The sequence below is a fragment of the Protomyctophum bolini genome, assembly GCF_963924005.1.
Source record: "Protomyctophum bolini genome assembly, chromosome: 22".
Classification (NCBI taxonomy): Eukaryota; Metazoa; Chordata; class Actinopteri; order Myctophiformes; family Myctophidae; genus Protomyctophum; species Protomyctophum bolini.
This window is the reverse complement of record NC_137883.1, coordinates 4,910,925-4,927,221: the sequence shown is the minus strand read 5'-3', so window position 1 is coordinate 4,927,221 and position 16,297 is coordinate 4,910,925. Positions and strand designations below refer to the sequence as shown.

Below are 16,297 nucleotides of genomic sequence, written 5' to 3'. Positions count from 1 at the left end.
GACTTTGGGTACCTAGAAAAGCGCTATATAAATCGTATATATTATTATTATTATTATTTTTTGGTACTCAGAGTTAAACTATTAAACACAAACATTGTAATAATACCCATTCTTTGGTGTTTTAAGCATTGTGTTATAGCTATTGGAAAAATAGCAGATCTACACAAGCTCGTATCGCGGCACTCGCTTGTACAGGTCTGCAATTTTCTGGACATTCGTGAAAATGTGTGTGTGTGTGTGTGTGTGCATGTGCGCGCGTGTGTGTGTGTGTGTGTGTGTGTGTGCGTGCGTGCGCGTGTCATATACTCATAAGGAACAAATGTGTGGTGGTCACTGATCAGTCTGTCAGATGACTTTTATTGATTCGGTGATATTTGCTTCAAATGTCCAATTCTGAAGTCCAATGATTAGAGTTAGAGAGAGAGAGAGAGAACTTTGCTCTTTCAGTTGTTTATTTTCTCATTTGAAGGGGGGGGGGGGGGGGGGGGGGGCGAGACAGGCAAACACAAACACAACATACACCGTGGGTCAATGGCCCCTGTCCCACTTTGTTTGGCAAGGCTGAGACATGGTTGCTTTCCAGTGGCGAAGTCAAATCCAGTAAGGGGTGAGCCGTTGGAGGATTCAGAGTCTCAAAAGTGTCATTAGTCAAAAGGCAATAAGGCGGACAAGATGGCGAATCTGGTTCCTCGGTTGTTGTTGTTGTTGTTGGTGGTGCTGCTGGGGTTCGTGTGGACCCTCCAGGCGGTGCCCGTGCAGCCCACGGACCCCCTCTACCCCACGCAGGAGAACTTTGATCTGAGCAGGGTGAGTTGCAGGACGGAAAAGACGTATACTTTTAGCTATATTGAAAAATAGCAGATCTACAAGCTCATATAGGCTGTGAGCTTGGTATAGGTCTGCTATTTTTGGAGAAACAAAATCGCGAAAATGTGGCAAATCTTTGACTATATAATATATTCTTTCACAGTGAAGGTTTTTTTTTTTTTTTGGGGGGGGGGGGGGGGGGGTGTCCCCTGGAACGACTGGCCAAATACAGATAATTCTGCAGGGGGGTCCTTGACCTTGACTTGAAATAGTTTGAGAACCATATGGGCATATATTATATAGAGACATATCAGGATTTAGAAGACATTTTGTAGAATCGTCCTCGGGTCGAAATGCGTTAAAGATTGCTACATGGGTCAAGACCAAAAAATAACTCACGGGTCTATATCCGTGGTCTATAGGACTAAATATGTGCATCCTATAGAAATAAGCATGTTGTTCTGTCTCATTTGCTTCCTATCCAGGTGAATGTTATATTTGAATGGCTATACTTTTTTTTTTTTTTTTTTTTTAAACAATAATTGTATTACTTTCGAAGCCCTTGCATGACCTTATATTGAGTTCAGCTAACTTTAAAAAAATATATTATTATTATTATTTTATTATATATAGGCTACTACTGGTCCATGCACCTGAGGTGCTATATGGTCATTGCTATTATTATTATTATTACTACTACTACTACTACTACTACTACTAGACCATCCTACTAGACCATATTCGTACCTATTTGTTTTGGTGACTTGACTTCATGACTTGATTTCTCAGTTTGCAGTGCATTTGCCAGTCATATTTGCTACCCCTTTTGCCGCACATCTCTTTTATCCATGCATTCTTTCAGATCTTGGTCAATCCATGGTGCTCTAACATCTTTCACAGTGCTGTAACGGTATAGGCTACTCTATTAATCACTTGTTATATATTTAGTTGTATTTTATTTCTTTAACTGTTTTTTCTTATACAGTCTTGTAAAATGTCATTTCATATGATGTAATTGTAATGTATTTTATGTGTGGAGTGTGGACCCCTGGAAGAGTATAGCTGCTACTAAGGTAGTAGCTAATGGGTATCCAATTTCTTTTTTTTTTTAATAATTTAAAAAAAGAGTCGGTAACGAGGGAAGTTGTACATCCATTGCCCCACTCGGCTAATGCAATACCCGTTGCACCCGTGTCAGAGTAGGCCTATACGTCCCTTTTACGCCCATATATGCAGGACATTTCAGTACCTGTCTCTCTGTGTCCCTTTATTCCTAAATATGGAGTTCTGTGTTTGTCATGGGCATGCCCAAATATGTTGTGATGTCAGAAAAGGCCAGGTCCATATATAGAGAGCTCGACCAGAGGCCTTTTATTTTGTGGTGGTTCTGGAGAACCGTGTGTCCGACCGACTCGATTTTATATTATTTATATTTTCTGTGCACATTCTATCCCATTACACCCGGTGTTTATTTATTTTCTATGTGATTTCTATATGGGTTAATTGGCCTTTATGTTCGTCTCAATGTCAGATCACACTGCTTCTATATTCCTTCCGTTTCTACTGCCCCCTGCTGGCCACGTCCATGTCTTCTTCTGATGACCCATAATTATTCTCTCTGTGACGTTGTTGTTCTCCATGATGCTGATTAAGTGTTTTAACAATTAAAATGTATAATCTAAGTATAATGCTACTAAAAAGTGAATTAAAAACACACTTCATCGGGTATACTTCTCATCAAGCCGATAGGCGTTTTAGGCTGTAAAAAAAATAACACAGTTGGCCTGAATATAACTAATTTTGATTATATATATATATTTTTTTTAATGGGACGTTTTTTAATTATGTTTTTTATACATAATTACGATCTGGAGGACTCACGTTGAGAACCAGAGACTATGTCGTCATTAGTTCATATTTTTATCTGTCTTAATGTACAGTGTATTATCAGTTTAGTGGTGAAACAGCCTATACTGTGCTGCAAATGCAAATAAACAAAGACCTAATATTTTAAAGATGTCATCTAAATCATGAATCAAGAAATACCTATGTTTCTATGCCAGTGGTTCTCAACCTTTTTCATGTCAAGGACGGACCCGCCCAGAATTAATGTATGTATATAGAATGTATTATAGATCCCCATCTGAAAATATGTTGTTCCATGCATGCGGGGACCGGGACCCGCCCCTCCCCCCAAAGGCAAAGATTTGAGTTAAAAAAAAGTTCGCTCTGAAAGAATAAGAAGAAAAAGATGGCGCGGCACATTTTCACGATTTTTCAAAAAATAGCAGATCTACAAGCTCGTATAGCGCGGCACTCGGTGCTTGTAGATCTGCTATTTCTCAATATAGCTAAAGCATAACACAATGCTTTGAAAACACCAAAAAACGGGCTCCTATATATAGAAGCCCAGGATAATGAAAGTGTAAATATATTTCAACAATGCTCCTTATATCTCCTCCAACCAGATGATGGGGAAGTGGTACAGCGTGGCCCGATGGAACACGTGTCCCCATAAGCAGCAGCAGCGCCACCTAGGGGAGATCGCCATTAGCTCCCTGGTGCTGGAAGCCGATGGCGAGGGAAACGTCATGATGACACAAACTGGACTGAGGTGAGACCATGCAGTGTTGTTCAAGTTACTTTAAAAAAATCACACCTGTGTGAACCAAGGCACTACCCCTCTCTCTGTTTCTGGCGCTCCCTACTGCTATAAATATGTAACATACTCGTGCTCATACACACACGTACACAGGTACACAGGTACACAGGTACACAGGTACACGGACAAAGCTGGATGTAGAAGTGGTTGCACCACTTAAAAAAAATTGTTATAGTTATAGCCCATTCTGACCTGAGATCAGATTCTAAAAAAAAATCTTCTATACATCCTGACAGTTTTCTGAACAAGCTGTTGTTTTAACTATGTGTACGTCGTTCTTCGATTTTTCAAAAATAGCAGACCTACACAAGCTCTCGGTTCACTTCATTCATGGCATTATCCCATTAAACACCTGGTGTTTATTTATTTTCTATGTGATTTCTATACGTGTTGGCCTTTTGTTCGTCTCAATGTCAAGATCACACTGCTTCTATTCGGTGGCGCGCTGTGTGAGCTTGTAGATCTGCTATTTTTCAATAGCTAAAGTATAACATAACATAACACCAAAAGGGGTTCCCGCCCAGAATGGGGCTAGTTATAAAAGTAACTAATTACTTTACTATAGTTACTAAATTATGAAAGTAACCATAGTTATTTTACTTTACTTTATGGTCAGTTTTGTTGAGTGTGGTGGGCGGTGACGTCAACAGTGTGCCTTAATCACGAACGACCACAGCTGTGATGCATTCACACCGCCGACACCTTCAGGGTTAGGGTCGCTATCAGTGTGGGCACACTCGGCACACCCGGTTGCGCAGCGCACTGGATTTTCGAACGACAACGCACCGAGTGCACCAAATAAGCGGACGGCAAGAGAGCACACCAGTGCGTTCAGGGGCGCATTTCCGAACGCACCCTATATAAAAAAGGAGAAAGAAAAACTAAAGATATACACGATTTTCCAATTCAGTAAAATTGTCCCTAATGCCACTGCTACAGTTGTTTTAAGCTCTACTTGCCAAAAGAGAGGAAAAAACAGGAAAAGAACACGGTTCTTTTACGTATAACGTGGGTAACTAACTCACCCATAGAGCACCGAAGTCCTGACGTAACTCGCTCATCCCTTCGATTCCCCTGGTTCGCGGAAGTAATTTCTCTATGGAGAATAACATGGGGTGATCTTAATATCGTCTACTATAAGCGTTGTGGTCCAAAAATAAACAAGCTGTCTCGGCGTTATTGTCAGGGAGGTGTCTCTGTATCGTTTGCAACAGTCAGTCACTCATATTATGATACAGTCTGCTTCTAGCGAAAATGTAACTAATTCAGCAGCAGTAACATTAGCGTTTTCTGTCAGTCATATCCATATGAGTGAAGCGGCCGGGGTGACATGTTTATTGTTCAAACACAGTTCTTACATGAAGCAATCTAAAAATCCTCCTATGGTGATTTCAATGCAACTAAACAAATACATGAACCTGGGGACTGACGCCCTCTACTGAAAGTGACACAGTAACTATAATGGCGTTACAGAATGGGAAAATGGAAAGAGTTACGTTAAAGGTTACAGCAAAAAGTAGTTTCTTTATGTAAAGGGACTTAATGTAAGTTCCAACACTGGGTAAGGCAAATACAGGATGCACACACGCACACGCACACGCTCAAACACACACGCACACACGCACCAAATGTGTGGTTTTTCTTTCTTTCTTTCTATAGGCATGGGCAATGTAAGCAGATTATCACTTCGGATTATCAGCTGACCGACACTCCAGGACGATTCTCTTTCCAGAGTATGTCTTGTCATTAACTATATATAATCCTCCTGCTCCTCCTCCTCTCTCTCTCTCTCTTTCTTTTTTTTTTAATATTTTTTATCCCACGATTTTGTAACCCATTTTTCACCCCTGTGCCAATCATCTACAGTGATCCTGGGCTCTATACACACCCTCCGCCAACCTGGGGAGAGCAACGGACTTAACTCATGCTTCCTTCATGCCTGAGTGTCCAAGTTGCTCCTTTTACACCTGACAGAGGGGGGGGGAGTTTCCCTGGTTGGACGTAGCGCGTGGAAGGAACACGTTATTCCAACCAGTTCCTTTCCCCTCCATCAGGCGCCCCGGCTGGCCAGGGGGAGGCAGTTTAGAGACCAGGATTACTGCATGTTTTTGTGAGGGTACCTACCCTCTCTCTCTCTCTTTCAACACAGATATTATGTTTGTTTTTTTTGTTATAGATCAGGGGTGGGCAACTGGCGGCCCCCACCTTCACTTAATAATGTGGCCCCTCAGGTTAATGTCAGAATACTGATATAATATTGATTTCAGCCGTTTACAATTCCACGACATGCAAAACAGGGCCCGCTTTAAATAAATACTAATAAGACTTTATACGTCTAAATCAGTAAGCTCAACGCTTCAACGCAAGTATATAATTAAAGGCATTTGAAATGACATGAAAATGTTCATTTTCAGGATTCCAATTCAAAAATAGCAAAGATTTATAAGATTTCAATTCGAACATAGCAAAGATAGCCGATGTACAAGCTCAAAACGTGTCGCGCTGCGACGCGTTTTGAGCTTGTAGATCGGCTATTTTTGCTACGACAGTAATATGTGGCCCTAATATAGGAGTGAGTGTGGAAATATAGTGGCCCTCTCCATCGTCAAAGTTGCACCACCCCTGTTATAGATGAAGGAACACTCACCGCTGTGTTGCGTTTGCCCGTGTGCGTGCTCTTAATTGTCCTGAACAGAGTTCGGGGTTGAGGCCGATGCGTACGTGGTCCACACAAACTACGACGAGTATGCCATAGTGATAATGGTCATGTCCGGACACAACAGAACCTCCGTCAAGCTGTACAGTGAGTAGAAATCCTCCCGTGAATTTATCAGAATTTTAGTATAGAATATTAGCCCCTTTTGACCCGAGATCAGATTCTGGAAAAAAAATATCTTCCAAATCCTGACAGTTTTCTGAAAAAGCTATGTTTCTCTATGTCATGTCGTTCTTCGATTTTTAAAAAATAGCGGCCATGAGCTTTTAAAAGTTTTTTTTTTTAGGGATTTAGGGATAAGGGTTAAGGGTTAAGGGTAAAGGCAAGATATAGCCCATATAGTGTCTGTCCATTTTACCTCATGAATAATGTACGATGATAAGAGCTCCTCTCACTTCACACGGGTGTGATTTTATAGCCCGTTGAAAGCTTAATAATTCAGCGTCGTCAGCCTTCTATATTACGTTTAAACGTTCTTTGTATAATATTACAATTCTTAAATGTCGGTCGTGTCCGGGTCCACACACACGCCCATATTTATTAACCCATGTTGGTGTTATAGCGTCATGTCGTGCTTTAGCTATTTAAAAAATAGCAGATCTACAAGCTCATAGCGCAGCTTGTATAGGTCTGCTATTTTTGGAAAATCGAAGAACGACTGACGTAGAAGACATTTTTAGAATCTGATCTCGGGTCAGAATGGAGAACTGTCAGGATGTAGAAGACCTTTTTTTAGAATCTGATCTCAGGTCAGAATGGAAAACTGTCAGGATGTAGAAGACATTTTTTTTTAGAATCTGATCTCGGGTCAGAACGGGTTAAGATTGAAGATCTCCTCCTCCACCAGGTCGGACCATGGAGGTGAGGGACGCCGTGCTGCATGACTTCAGGACACTGGTCAGGGAACAGGGGATGACGGACGACAACATCATTATTTCTAAGAACAAGGGTAGACACACACACACACACACACACACACACACACACACACACACACACACACACACACACACACACACACGCAGGCGTGCGCACACACACTGCTTGAGGAGCTTAGATGCCCCAAAATCAAATTATGGCACATCAGAGATAACCTGACTCTGCCAGATCCAAGAAGCTTATAATTGCTACACAACCCAATGCCGCCCCCATCTGGCAGAGTCAGGTTACATCAGAGACGACGGGGAGACCTTTCACTTGGATCACATACCGCTAAGTTGACATAATAACATAACGCCATAACGCGGCTAACGCGCGCACAATAACTATAACGCCGTTACGGAGTGGGGGAAATGTAAAGCGTTATATCTAGGTTACAAGTTACCGCAAAAAGTAGTTTCGTTATAGGTACTGTATAACGTAACGTGACGTAAAAGGGCGTTAGCTACAACACTGCACATGACACATTCTCACAACAGTACTACTATAGTGTCCATGATGATAAATAAACTGTAAACTGTATAGTGAACAGTGCAGTTTAGTATTTCTCATATTATGTTTTTAAATGATCCGACAACGTACATTTTCTCTGCATTATGTTAATACTTAAATATATATATAATATATTATATATTTTTTTTTATCCCACGATTTTGTAACCCATTTTTCACCCCTGTGTCAATCATCTAATGTGATCCTGGGCTCTACACACCCTCCACGTACAACCTAGTCCCCCATATATGGGGGACAAAGGGGAGAACAACGGACTGAACTCATGCTCCCTTCATGCTTGAGTGTCCAAGTTGCTCCTTTACACCTGACAGGGGGGGAGTTTCCCTGGTTGGACGTATAGCGCGTGGAAGGAACACGTTATTCCAACCGGTTCCTTTCCCCTCCATCAGGCGCCCCGGCTGGCCAGGGGGAGGCAGTTTGAAGTTTTAAAGAACAAACTCCATGACCTTTTCTTTCTTTCTTATTTTATATCGTTACAATCTTAATGTTTCGTCAATTATTTTGGGGTACCAGTCAGTCAAGTCAGTTTTTGGCAGCAAATTTCTATTTTAGTTTTAGTAGTTTTAGTCTCTTGAATATAGTTTTCACTTAGTTTTCGTCACATTTTAGTCACCTGGAAATGTCTTAGTGTTAGTCTAGTTTTAGTCGACTAAATGTCATGAGATTTTAGTCGACTAAATCTATACACGTGATTTGGTCGACTAAAATGTGTTTTGGCGGGCCTTGATGCCGTCAAAATGGCTGATTTTACACTTGCTGAAAATACCTTGTAGATCTGCTATTTTCAGCATGCAACCAAGTGTAACTCGTAAGTACTGGATCTCGTAACTCATACTGGATCTCTTGTCCACTATAGTCCCTTCCTAACCTTTCACTCTAGTTTTTATCTCTTGACGAAATTGTCAACATATTTAGCCTTGGTTTTAGTCATCATAGCTTAAAGTTTTCATGTGGTTTTCGTCAGTGAAAAAAGGTAGTCGGCGAACATCTTTCGTCTTGGTTTTAGTGGACGAAAACAACACTGGCACCAGTGATAATACATCTCTCTCTTCACAGGTGAGTGCGTTCCAGGAGAGCAGGCGATACAGCAAGTGACAGCACCTGAGCCTCAGGTACGTATCATTTGTTTCCCCTTATCGTATCCCTCTTGTTGAAAAGAATGGGTTTGGAAAATAGAAAAGAAAAGGAAAAAAGAAACACTCGCAAAATTGCATTTTGTTCTTGAGAATCACTGAGTTTTGGGGAGAAAAAAAAGTGCCTTTAAAGGTAGGGGACCCTCTTACACACAAAACAATATGTATAAAAGTATATCTGGAACAGTGACATAGATCATCCATCGACGTAAGCATGCAACTGCAACCTTGGTTCATTTGGCCTCGGGTAATACTCATTCACATCTGCACTGTAACTAGAGATGTCCCGATACTGTATCGGTATCGGAAAAGTATCGGCCCTTATTTGTCATATCAGCTCATGTCGGTATCGTCGAAAATGCCAGTCTAACCACCAATCCGACACTGGGGGTGTTGTTGGGGCATGTGGAGTTTGCTTTGGAGTTGACCCAAACTGCAAGTGCACATATGAGTGAGTAATCTGCTATAAACACAACAGGAGATATAGGCCTATATATATCTAGATTTTTTAAAGATTTGTTTTTGTGCCTTTATTGATAGTTACAGGGAAGACGGACAGGACAGGAAAGAGAGAGAGAGAGAGAGAAGGGGAGAGACACGCAAGCAAAGGTCGCCATGAACGGGACTCGAACACGCGACGCGCTGTCAGGCCGGAACCTAATATGTGGCATGCGCCTGGACCGCTTGGCCAGCGGGCGCCCCGAGACATATAGTGTAGTAGTGTCAAAGTCCTTTACCTTATACCCACGACTGGTTGTATAGATGACTCATGAGATAGGTCGTTCAGACGTATGCTCTTAAAAAAGGTTATAGTTCATACTATTAATTCTCTACAGTCCAAAAGACAGGCACAGCATATAGAGAGCACATGCATGCAGTCATAAACCGTTTGATCTTCCCCAATCAACACCACCTGCCCTATAGATTGAGACCAGCTCATTATACAACAGCAGGTCGGCTTCGAGGAAGCAATCCGATTGGTTGAAACGGCGATCTATAGCCGTGCTTTAACCACCACATTGGAACACCTAATCAAAACATTCAGCCGTGCTTTTTTTTCTCCAAGAGCGCAGAAGACTTGGTGACGCTATAGGGCTATTGCTAGTTTCTTGGGACATCTCTGCGATGCCTTTCGGAACTGTCCGCAGGTGTGCATTAACCCATTCTGACCTGAGATCAGATTCATACGAGGTTTCCACTGGACACACACTGGTCTGATGAACCCATTCTGACCTGAGATCAGATTCTAAAAATGTCAGTCGTTCTTCGATCTTTCAAAAATAGCAGACCTACAAGCTCGTAGCGCGCCACTCGGTGGCGCGCTATGAGCTTGTAGATCTGCAATTTTTCAATAGCTAAAGCATAACATGATGCTAACACCAAAATGGGTTCCCGTTCAGAATGGGTTAATGACGATAAAGGACACCCTCTCGTGTAATGTTGCTTAATTAAGTAATATTGCTTAATTAAGTAATATTAATTAAGTCAGCCTTGGCCTTCATGACCATGCATGCCCTCTAGTGATGTAGTAGCCGTAGAATATACCAGAAATAAAATATGGCTCTCACAAGACACCCCATTATAACCACCATTGTGTGACCTCTCCGATATGAGCGAGCACCTGGAAAGCAGTGGTGGAAAAAGTACTTACTTAAGTAAAAAGTATACCAATACTGCCATTTAGAGCCACTTTGTTACGAGTAAAAGTACGGAATTGAAAATGTACTTGAGTAAAAGTACAAAAGTATCGGCAGCTTTGCGACGCATCGTGAGCTTGTAGATCGGCTATTTGCAAATGGCCAAAATGTATATAGGGTTGAAGTGGTTAAATGTATGTTTTCTAATCAAAATGTAAAATCGCCAAAGTAACTAAAGTTTTCAAATAATTGTAGTGAAGTAAAAGTACAAATTCTGGCCCCCCGAGATGTAGTGGGAGTAGAAGTACAAGTACTGGAAAATGGAAATACTCAAGTAAAGTGCAAATACCTCAAAATTGTACTTATTAAATTGTACGCATTAAGACCCAGCGTTGCTTTTTAGCAACAATTTTATTTTAATTAATTACTAATTATTTATTTATTTTCTGTTATTTTTTCACCTAAACGTCATCAGTGATGTTCATTGCAATGCCATTTCAATGCCATTGGTCATGATATTTGCATATGAACACCCCCCACAGAGGCTGAAATTCACACAAATAAAAAATGTCTGGACCGGTGCAATTTTGAATTTCTTTTAACATAAGACTTTTGACCTTTACCCTAATAAAAGTAGGTAAAAAAATTGTAATATATGTTTTTTTGTGGTCATTTAGAATGTCTAGAACATGTTTTATTCATTATTGTGAAAGATATCCCCCAAATGTAAATTATTAATTTATTATATAATTATTATACATTTTTCATCAAACTTTTTTTTTTTTTTTTCTTTTTAACATATTTTTTAGTCTTAGTCCTAGTAGTACAAAGTAGTAGTAAGGTTGAAATCTATTTTTTGCAAGTAGAAATTAATGCGGGTCTTAGAGGGTTAAGTACAAGTACTTAGTTACTGCTGGAAAGTATACATGTTGCACATGCAAGTGTTTGCACACCGTTTGCTCTCTGATAGAACCACACATTCTGAGAAACCTCCTGACCGTCTCTATTGTGGACACTAGCTCTGGTCCATAGCGGCATGTGTGGACCCGAGCTTATGTGGACACAACCTGCAAAATGGTCCGTGCGGGACTTTCAATGCAATATGAACATTTAGCAATTTCACTATTTGACTTTGTTAAAATACCTAGATTTGTAGTATAGTCTCTGACTGTGTCCGTTTCGATTGTGCTTGTTGTTCAGAGGTTTAGGAGAAGTGTGGTACCTCTCGCGTTTCCTGCAGAAGAGGGCTCTGGTATGGGAGAAGATGCACCCATGTTCAAAGGACCGGGTAGGACTCTATCATTCTCGTTTCAGTTAACCACTATATTACTCACACAACGCGTCGCAGATCTAGATATAGCTATAGCTATTTACGCAGATTGTTCGCCTATGCTTGCAGAAGGTTCACCTGTTTTCGCTGTTTTAATTGATTGCCAGAGTCCTGTGGTACAGGATTTCTGCTCTGGTTATGGTTGGTTGAGTCCCGTGGTGGGAGTTCTGCTCTTGTTTTGGTGAAATATCAAGTAGTTCCGGTCATTTTGTGGGGGGGGGCACATGGGGGCCACGCATTAAAAGTAAACTAATCCACAAAACTAACGTCATTGGTATTGTTGACCTATTTCTAAAATATTAGTGCAACTTCCGTTCATTTTTTAGCCCTCTATTGCACGGAACTATGCTTTTTGTGTCCATATCACTACGCCCCAAAAAATGAAAAGTTAGAAATAGGTCAACAATACAAATTACGTTAGTTTTGTGAATTAATTTACTTTTACTGCGTGGCCAATGTGCCCCCCCCCCCCCCCCCCACAAAATGACCGGAACTACTTAATATTTACCAAAACCAGAGCAGAACTCCCACCACGGGACTCGGGGCAATCAATTAATACAGTTGGCAACCACTATATTAATGGCAAGTATTTCATACAGTTTAAGTAAAAAAAAAAAAATCTGAATTATCCCTTTAAGCCCGCAGTTCAGACCAAAGACTCACGGTGAGCCAAGTTGAAACAAATTCATGTCGCCTATAGACTGTAACTGCTGCTTCATATTCACTTCATTGTATTTAAAAAAAGAAATCTCTCTCATAATCGACTCACTCTCACTCTCTGTTTGTGTCCCCCCCCCCCTTGCTCTCCTCCACAGAGTCCTGTCAGGCAGCGCCAGATGCGGGGCCATGTTTTGGGATGGTGCAGCATTTCTTCTACAACGCCTCCTCGATGAGCTGCCAAATGTTCAACTACGGAGGCTGTCTGGGCAACCAGAACAACTTCGCCACCGAGAGAGAGTGTCTGCAGAGCTGTCGTACCGAGGGTTAGTATGGGTTGCATATTGTTTACGCGACTACGGAGAGGAAAGCATGCGGTTCCATTGTTTTTACACTGTCTCGCAGAACAATTACACACAACTATATTGTTCTCTTTCTTTCTTCCTATACATTATGTCTATACGTTTTAGCTGCGTGTCGCCTGCCGATGGCGGCCTCCCCCTGTAAAGGCCAGCCACCAGTGTGGGCCTTCGACTCCGTCAGCGGTCTGTGTCTGGCCTACAAAAAGGGCTTCTGCCAGGCCAATGGCAACAAGTTCTACAGCAAGGCCGAGTGTGAAGAGTACTGCGGTGTAGTCAAAGGTGAGATGAATGAACAAGAGGAAGACGCAGAAAGGGAAACTCAAAACAGCTAACACACCCACAAATACATGCAGACACAGTACTGTACAATCATATATATGCATGAGCAAACATAGCATAAACAAATACACATACTGTAGGCCTATATGTATAGTCTATATGTGCAGCGTGGTAACGTTGTATGTATTTTGTCTTTACAGGTGAAGAGGCCACACTACTGCCAGCATGAAATGAAGAGACAATTTACGGACCCAAACCCCGGCATCACACGGATGCAAGATAGAGATAAATAAAAATGAATCGTGATTTTATAACAATGACAGTGTCTTTGCGGGCTACACACCTGTTGCAGATCACCAATAAACACATTCAAAGGTTTGCCTGAATGTGATACGATACCTTGTAGATTTAAATGTGTTCTTGTTCTTCTGGGACTAATCACCTGTCAGTGATTAGTGTTGATTGGTGAGGAGGCGCTCTCCTCCCAAAGGGGGCTCCTTATTGGCAGGTGAGCCACTAGGAAAATAACTTGTAATAAATGACAACATTGAAGCCAACAAAAGCCAGAAAAACTCTGGGAGGCAAATAATCAAGGCTGTGGCGACAGAATTCAGCCCAATCTGAAAGTTTCAGCATAATTTCACCACTGACAAACTGGTTATGGGGCGAATTACGGTTTTAACAGTTTTTTCACCACTTGTCAGCAAACTTGTTTTCCCCCACATCCAGGACAGGTCTTCATGGCTCTGCGGCCACGTCCAAACTCACAATGAGAAACTATAGGTGCTCAAAAATACGCATTTCTCATTCTAATCTAAAATGTGCTGAAAAGGTTCTCATCGCCCTTCAGCCAAACAAGGCCACATCCCCACCAGATTCCTCAGAGACGCAAGCTGTCTCCATTGCTCCCATAGAGTAACCCACGTTACAAATGTATATCCATCAGTCAGTGTCACGTCCCGCGAGACTTCAAATTGGCTCGAGAAATCCCTCTATATAAGAAAGGAAGCAAAAAAGAACCTGGCAACTACCGCCCTAGTCCTTTGTTCCATCTCAAAGGTTTTAGAGAGATTATAATTCAAGAACAAATCAACAGCTATACCTCGCCGAGGGTAAACTGCTGTTTTAATTCCAATCCGGCTTCAGATCAACCCACTCCACTGACACAGGCCTATCGTATTTGAACGACTACATCAAGCGTGAGGTATAGACTCAGGCAAATTCTGTGGCATGGTCATGCTGGACCTCCAAAAGGCTTTTGACACTGTAAATCATTCAATTCTACTGGACAAGCTGAAGAATAAACTGATTGAAATCCTACCTTTGGAGGGAAGGGAACAAGCGGTTGACATCAATGGAACGATGTCCTCGTCCCTCCCAGTGAACTGTGGGGTTCCCCAAGGATGCATACTTGGGCCGTTAATGATTCTCCTTTACATTAACGACATGAATGCTGAATGTAAAAAAAAAAAAATTGTTCTCATTTGCGGACGACTCAGCACTCAAAATGCAATTTGCGGAGGCTCTCATTTCGGAATTCATCAAAATCCGTACTTGGCTTACCGATAACAAACTCTCACTACATCTTGGTACAAGCAGTCTATTCTTTTCGGTTCCAAACATTCCCTCACCAAGGTCAACGTAAATGACTTCCAAGGTTAAAGTTGATGACATAGTAATCTCCGGCAAAGAAGAGATGACATATTTGAGCTATGGTGTCGACAACAAGCTGACAGGTGAAAGCAATTGCATGGCAACAGAGGTGATCAAAAACAGTTGATCAAAAAGAACAACATTCCTGGGCAGAATTTCCTCTTTTGTCAACCACTGTTGTTTTCGGAGACTAAAACCAAGACGAAAAATGTCGACAATTCCGTCAACAGATAAAAACTATAGACTGAAATGTTAGGAAGCGACTGGTGGACAAGAGATCCAGTATAAAGTAAAAGACATTTTACACTTGGTTGCATGCTGAAAATATCAGATCTACAAGCTCACAACACGTCGCAGCAAGTGTAAAAATGAGCCATTATGACGGCATCAAGGCCCACCAAAACACATTTTAGTTGACTAAATCACCTTTAGATTTAGTCGACTAAAACTAAGCTTGCAGACCTCTCAAAACAAACTAATTTGACTACTTCTCGGCCCTATAGGGGCGGCCATGATGACCCACCTCTTTCCAACCCATTTTGCTAGTGTAAATTGGCTCCGGGTAGAAGACAAAGTTAAGCAATAGAAAATGGGTTCGACATTCAAAATTGTAAAAGCAGCCTTGCCCTCCATGCCCCTCAGTACCCTGACTAACTACCTCGAAAAAGGGCTATACCGTCCCTCAAGAAAGTGAGTGACTCCCACAGCTACAATACTAGAGGGAGCGTGAACAACAATCTGGTACCACCCACAAATACAGGTAAATTCTCCTTCTACGACATGGCCACCCGTGGAATGCCCCTGACCCCCTCCCTCAAAGAATGCATATCACTTCAATCTTTTTGAGTGGTGCAACCAATCCAAGGAACAGCAATGTCCACGTTCACCTATGTGCCTATGTGTGTTGGTTAATATATATACATATGACTATGAGTACCAGTAGGGGCGCTGTTGTGCCAGAAACAGAGAGAGGGATAGCGCTGCACTGTTGCCTGCTAATGAGAGAGAGAGAGAGAGAGAGAGAGAGGTGTGTGTTATATGTAATATGCCGCCGACCCCATCTGAAAATATGTTGTTCCAGGGACCCCCCAGAAGCAAATATTTGAGGTAAAAACTGAAACTCTGAAAGAATATATATTCAAAGATTTGAGGCACATTTTCACAATTTTTCAAAAATAGCAGACCTACAAGCTCGTAGCGCGGCACTCGGTGCCGCGCTACGAGCGTGTAGATCTGCTATTTTTCAACAGCTAAAGCATAACATAATGCTTAAAACACCAAAAAGGGGTTCCCGCCCCAAAACGGGTTCTATAGCACATCAGAATCAAACGCACTAAATCTGATCCCTATAATAGCCAGACGATGATGATGACATCTACAGTATGACTCCATAATATGGAAATGTTTCAGCTCATTATTATTTTGTGTTAATGCTGTTTCAGCTTTTCTTTTTTACTTATTTCTTCGTGTTTCCTTTAGATCCGCTCACTGTCCTATACACAGTATTTCTTCCCCTTTTCTCTTTCATGCAATGTACAGTATCGTGTATCTGCATACAGTATCTCCCGTATACGGTATACGCAAAGTAGGATCAAGTGCATGTTTGTGT

At 41.6% G+C, this 16,297-nt stretch overlaps 1 protein-coding gene across 1 annotated transcript in view; it reads left to right on the top strand.

The window, feature by feature from the left end:
- Nucleotides 1-672: 672 nt before the first annotated feature.
- ambp (alpha-1-microglobulin/bikunin precursor) overlaps nt 673-16,297 on the top strand; it is a gene marked incomplete at both ends in the record, with an annotated part of 15,842 nt that continues 217 nt past the window's right edge. Inside the window, 8 exons of the mRNA XM_080755497.1 lie at nt 673-807; nt 3,276-3,384; nt 6,165-6,272; nt 7,033-7,134; nt 8,694-8,749; nt 11,608-11,695; nt 12,553-12,720; nt 12,865-13,035. Coding sequence (XP_080611623.1) covers nt 673-807; nt 3,276-3,384; nt 6,165-6,272; nt 7,033-7,134; nt 8,694-8,749; nt 11,608-11,695; nt 12,553-12,720; nt 12,865-13,035 — 937 coding nt within the window. The remainder of the gene's footprint in view (nt 808-3,275; nt 3,385-6,164; nt 6,273-7,032; nt 7,135-8,693; nt 8,750-11,607; nt 11,696-12,552; nt 12,721-12,864; nt 13,036-16,297) is intronic.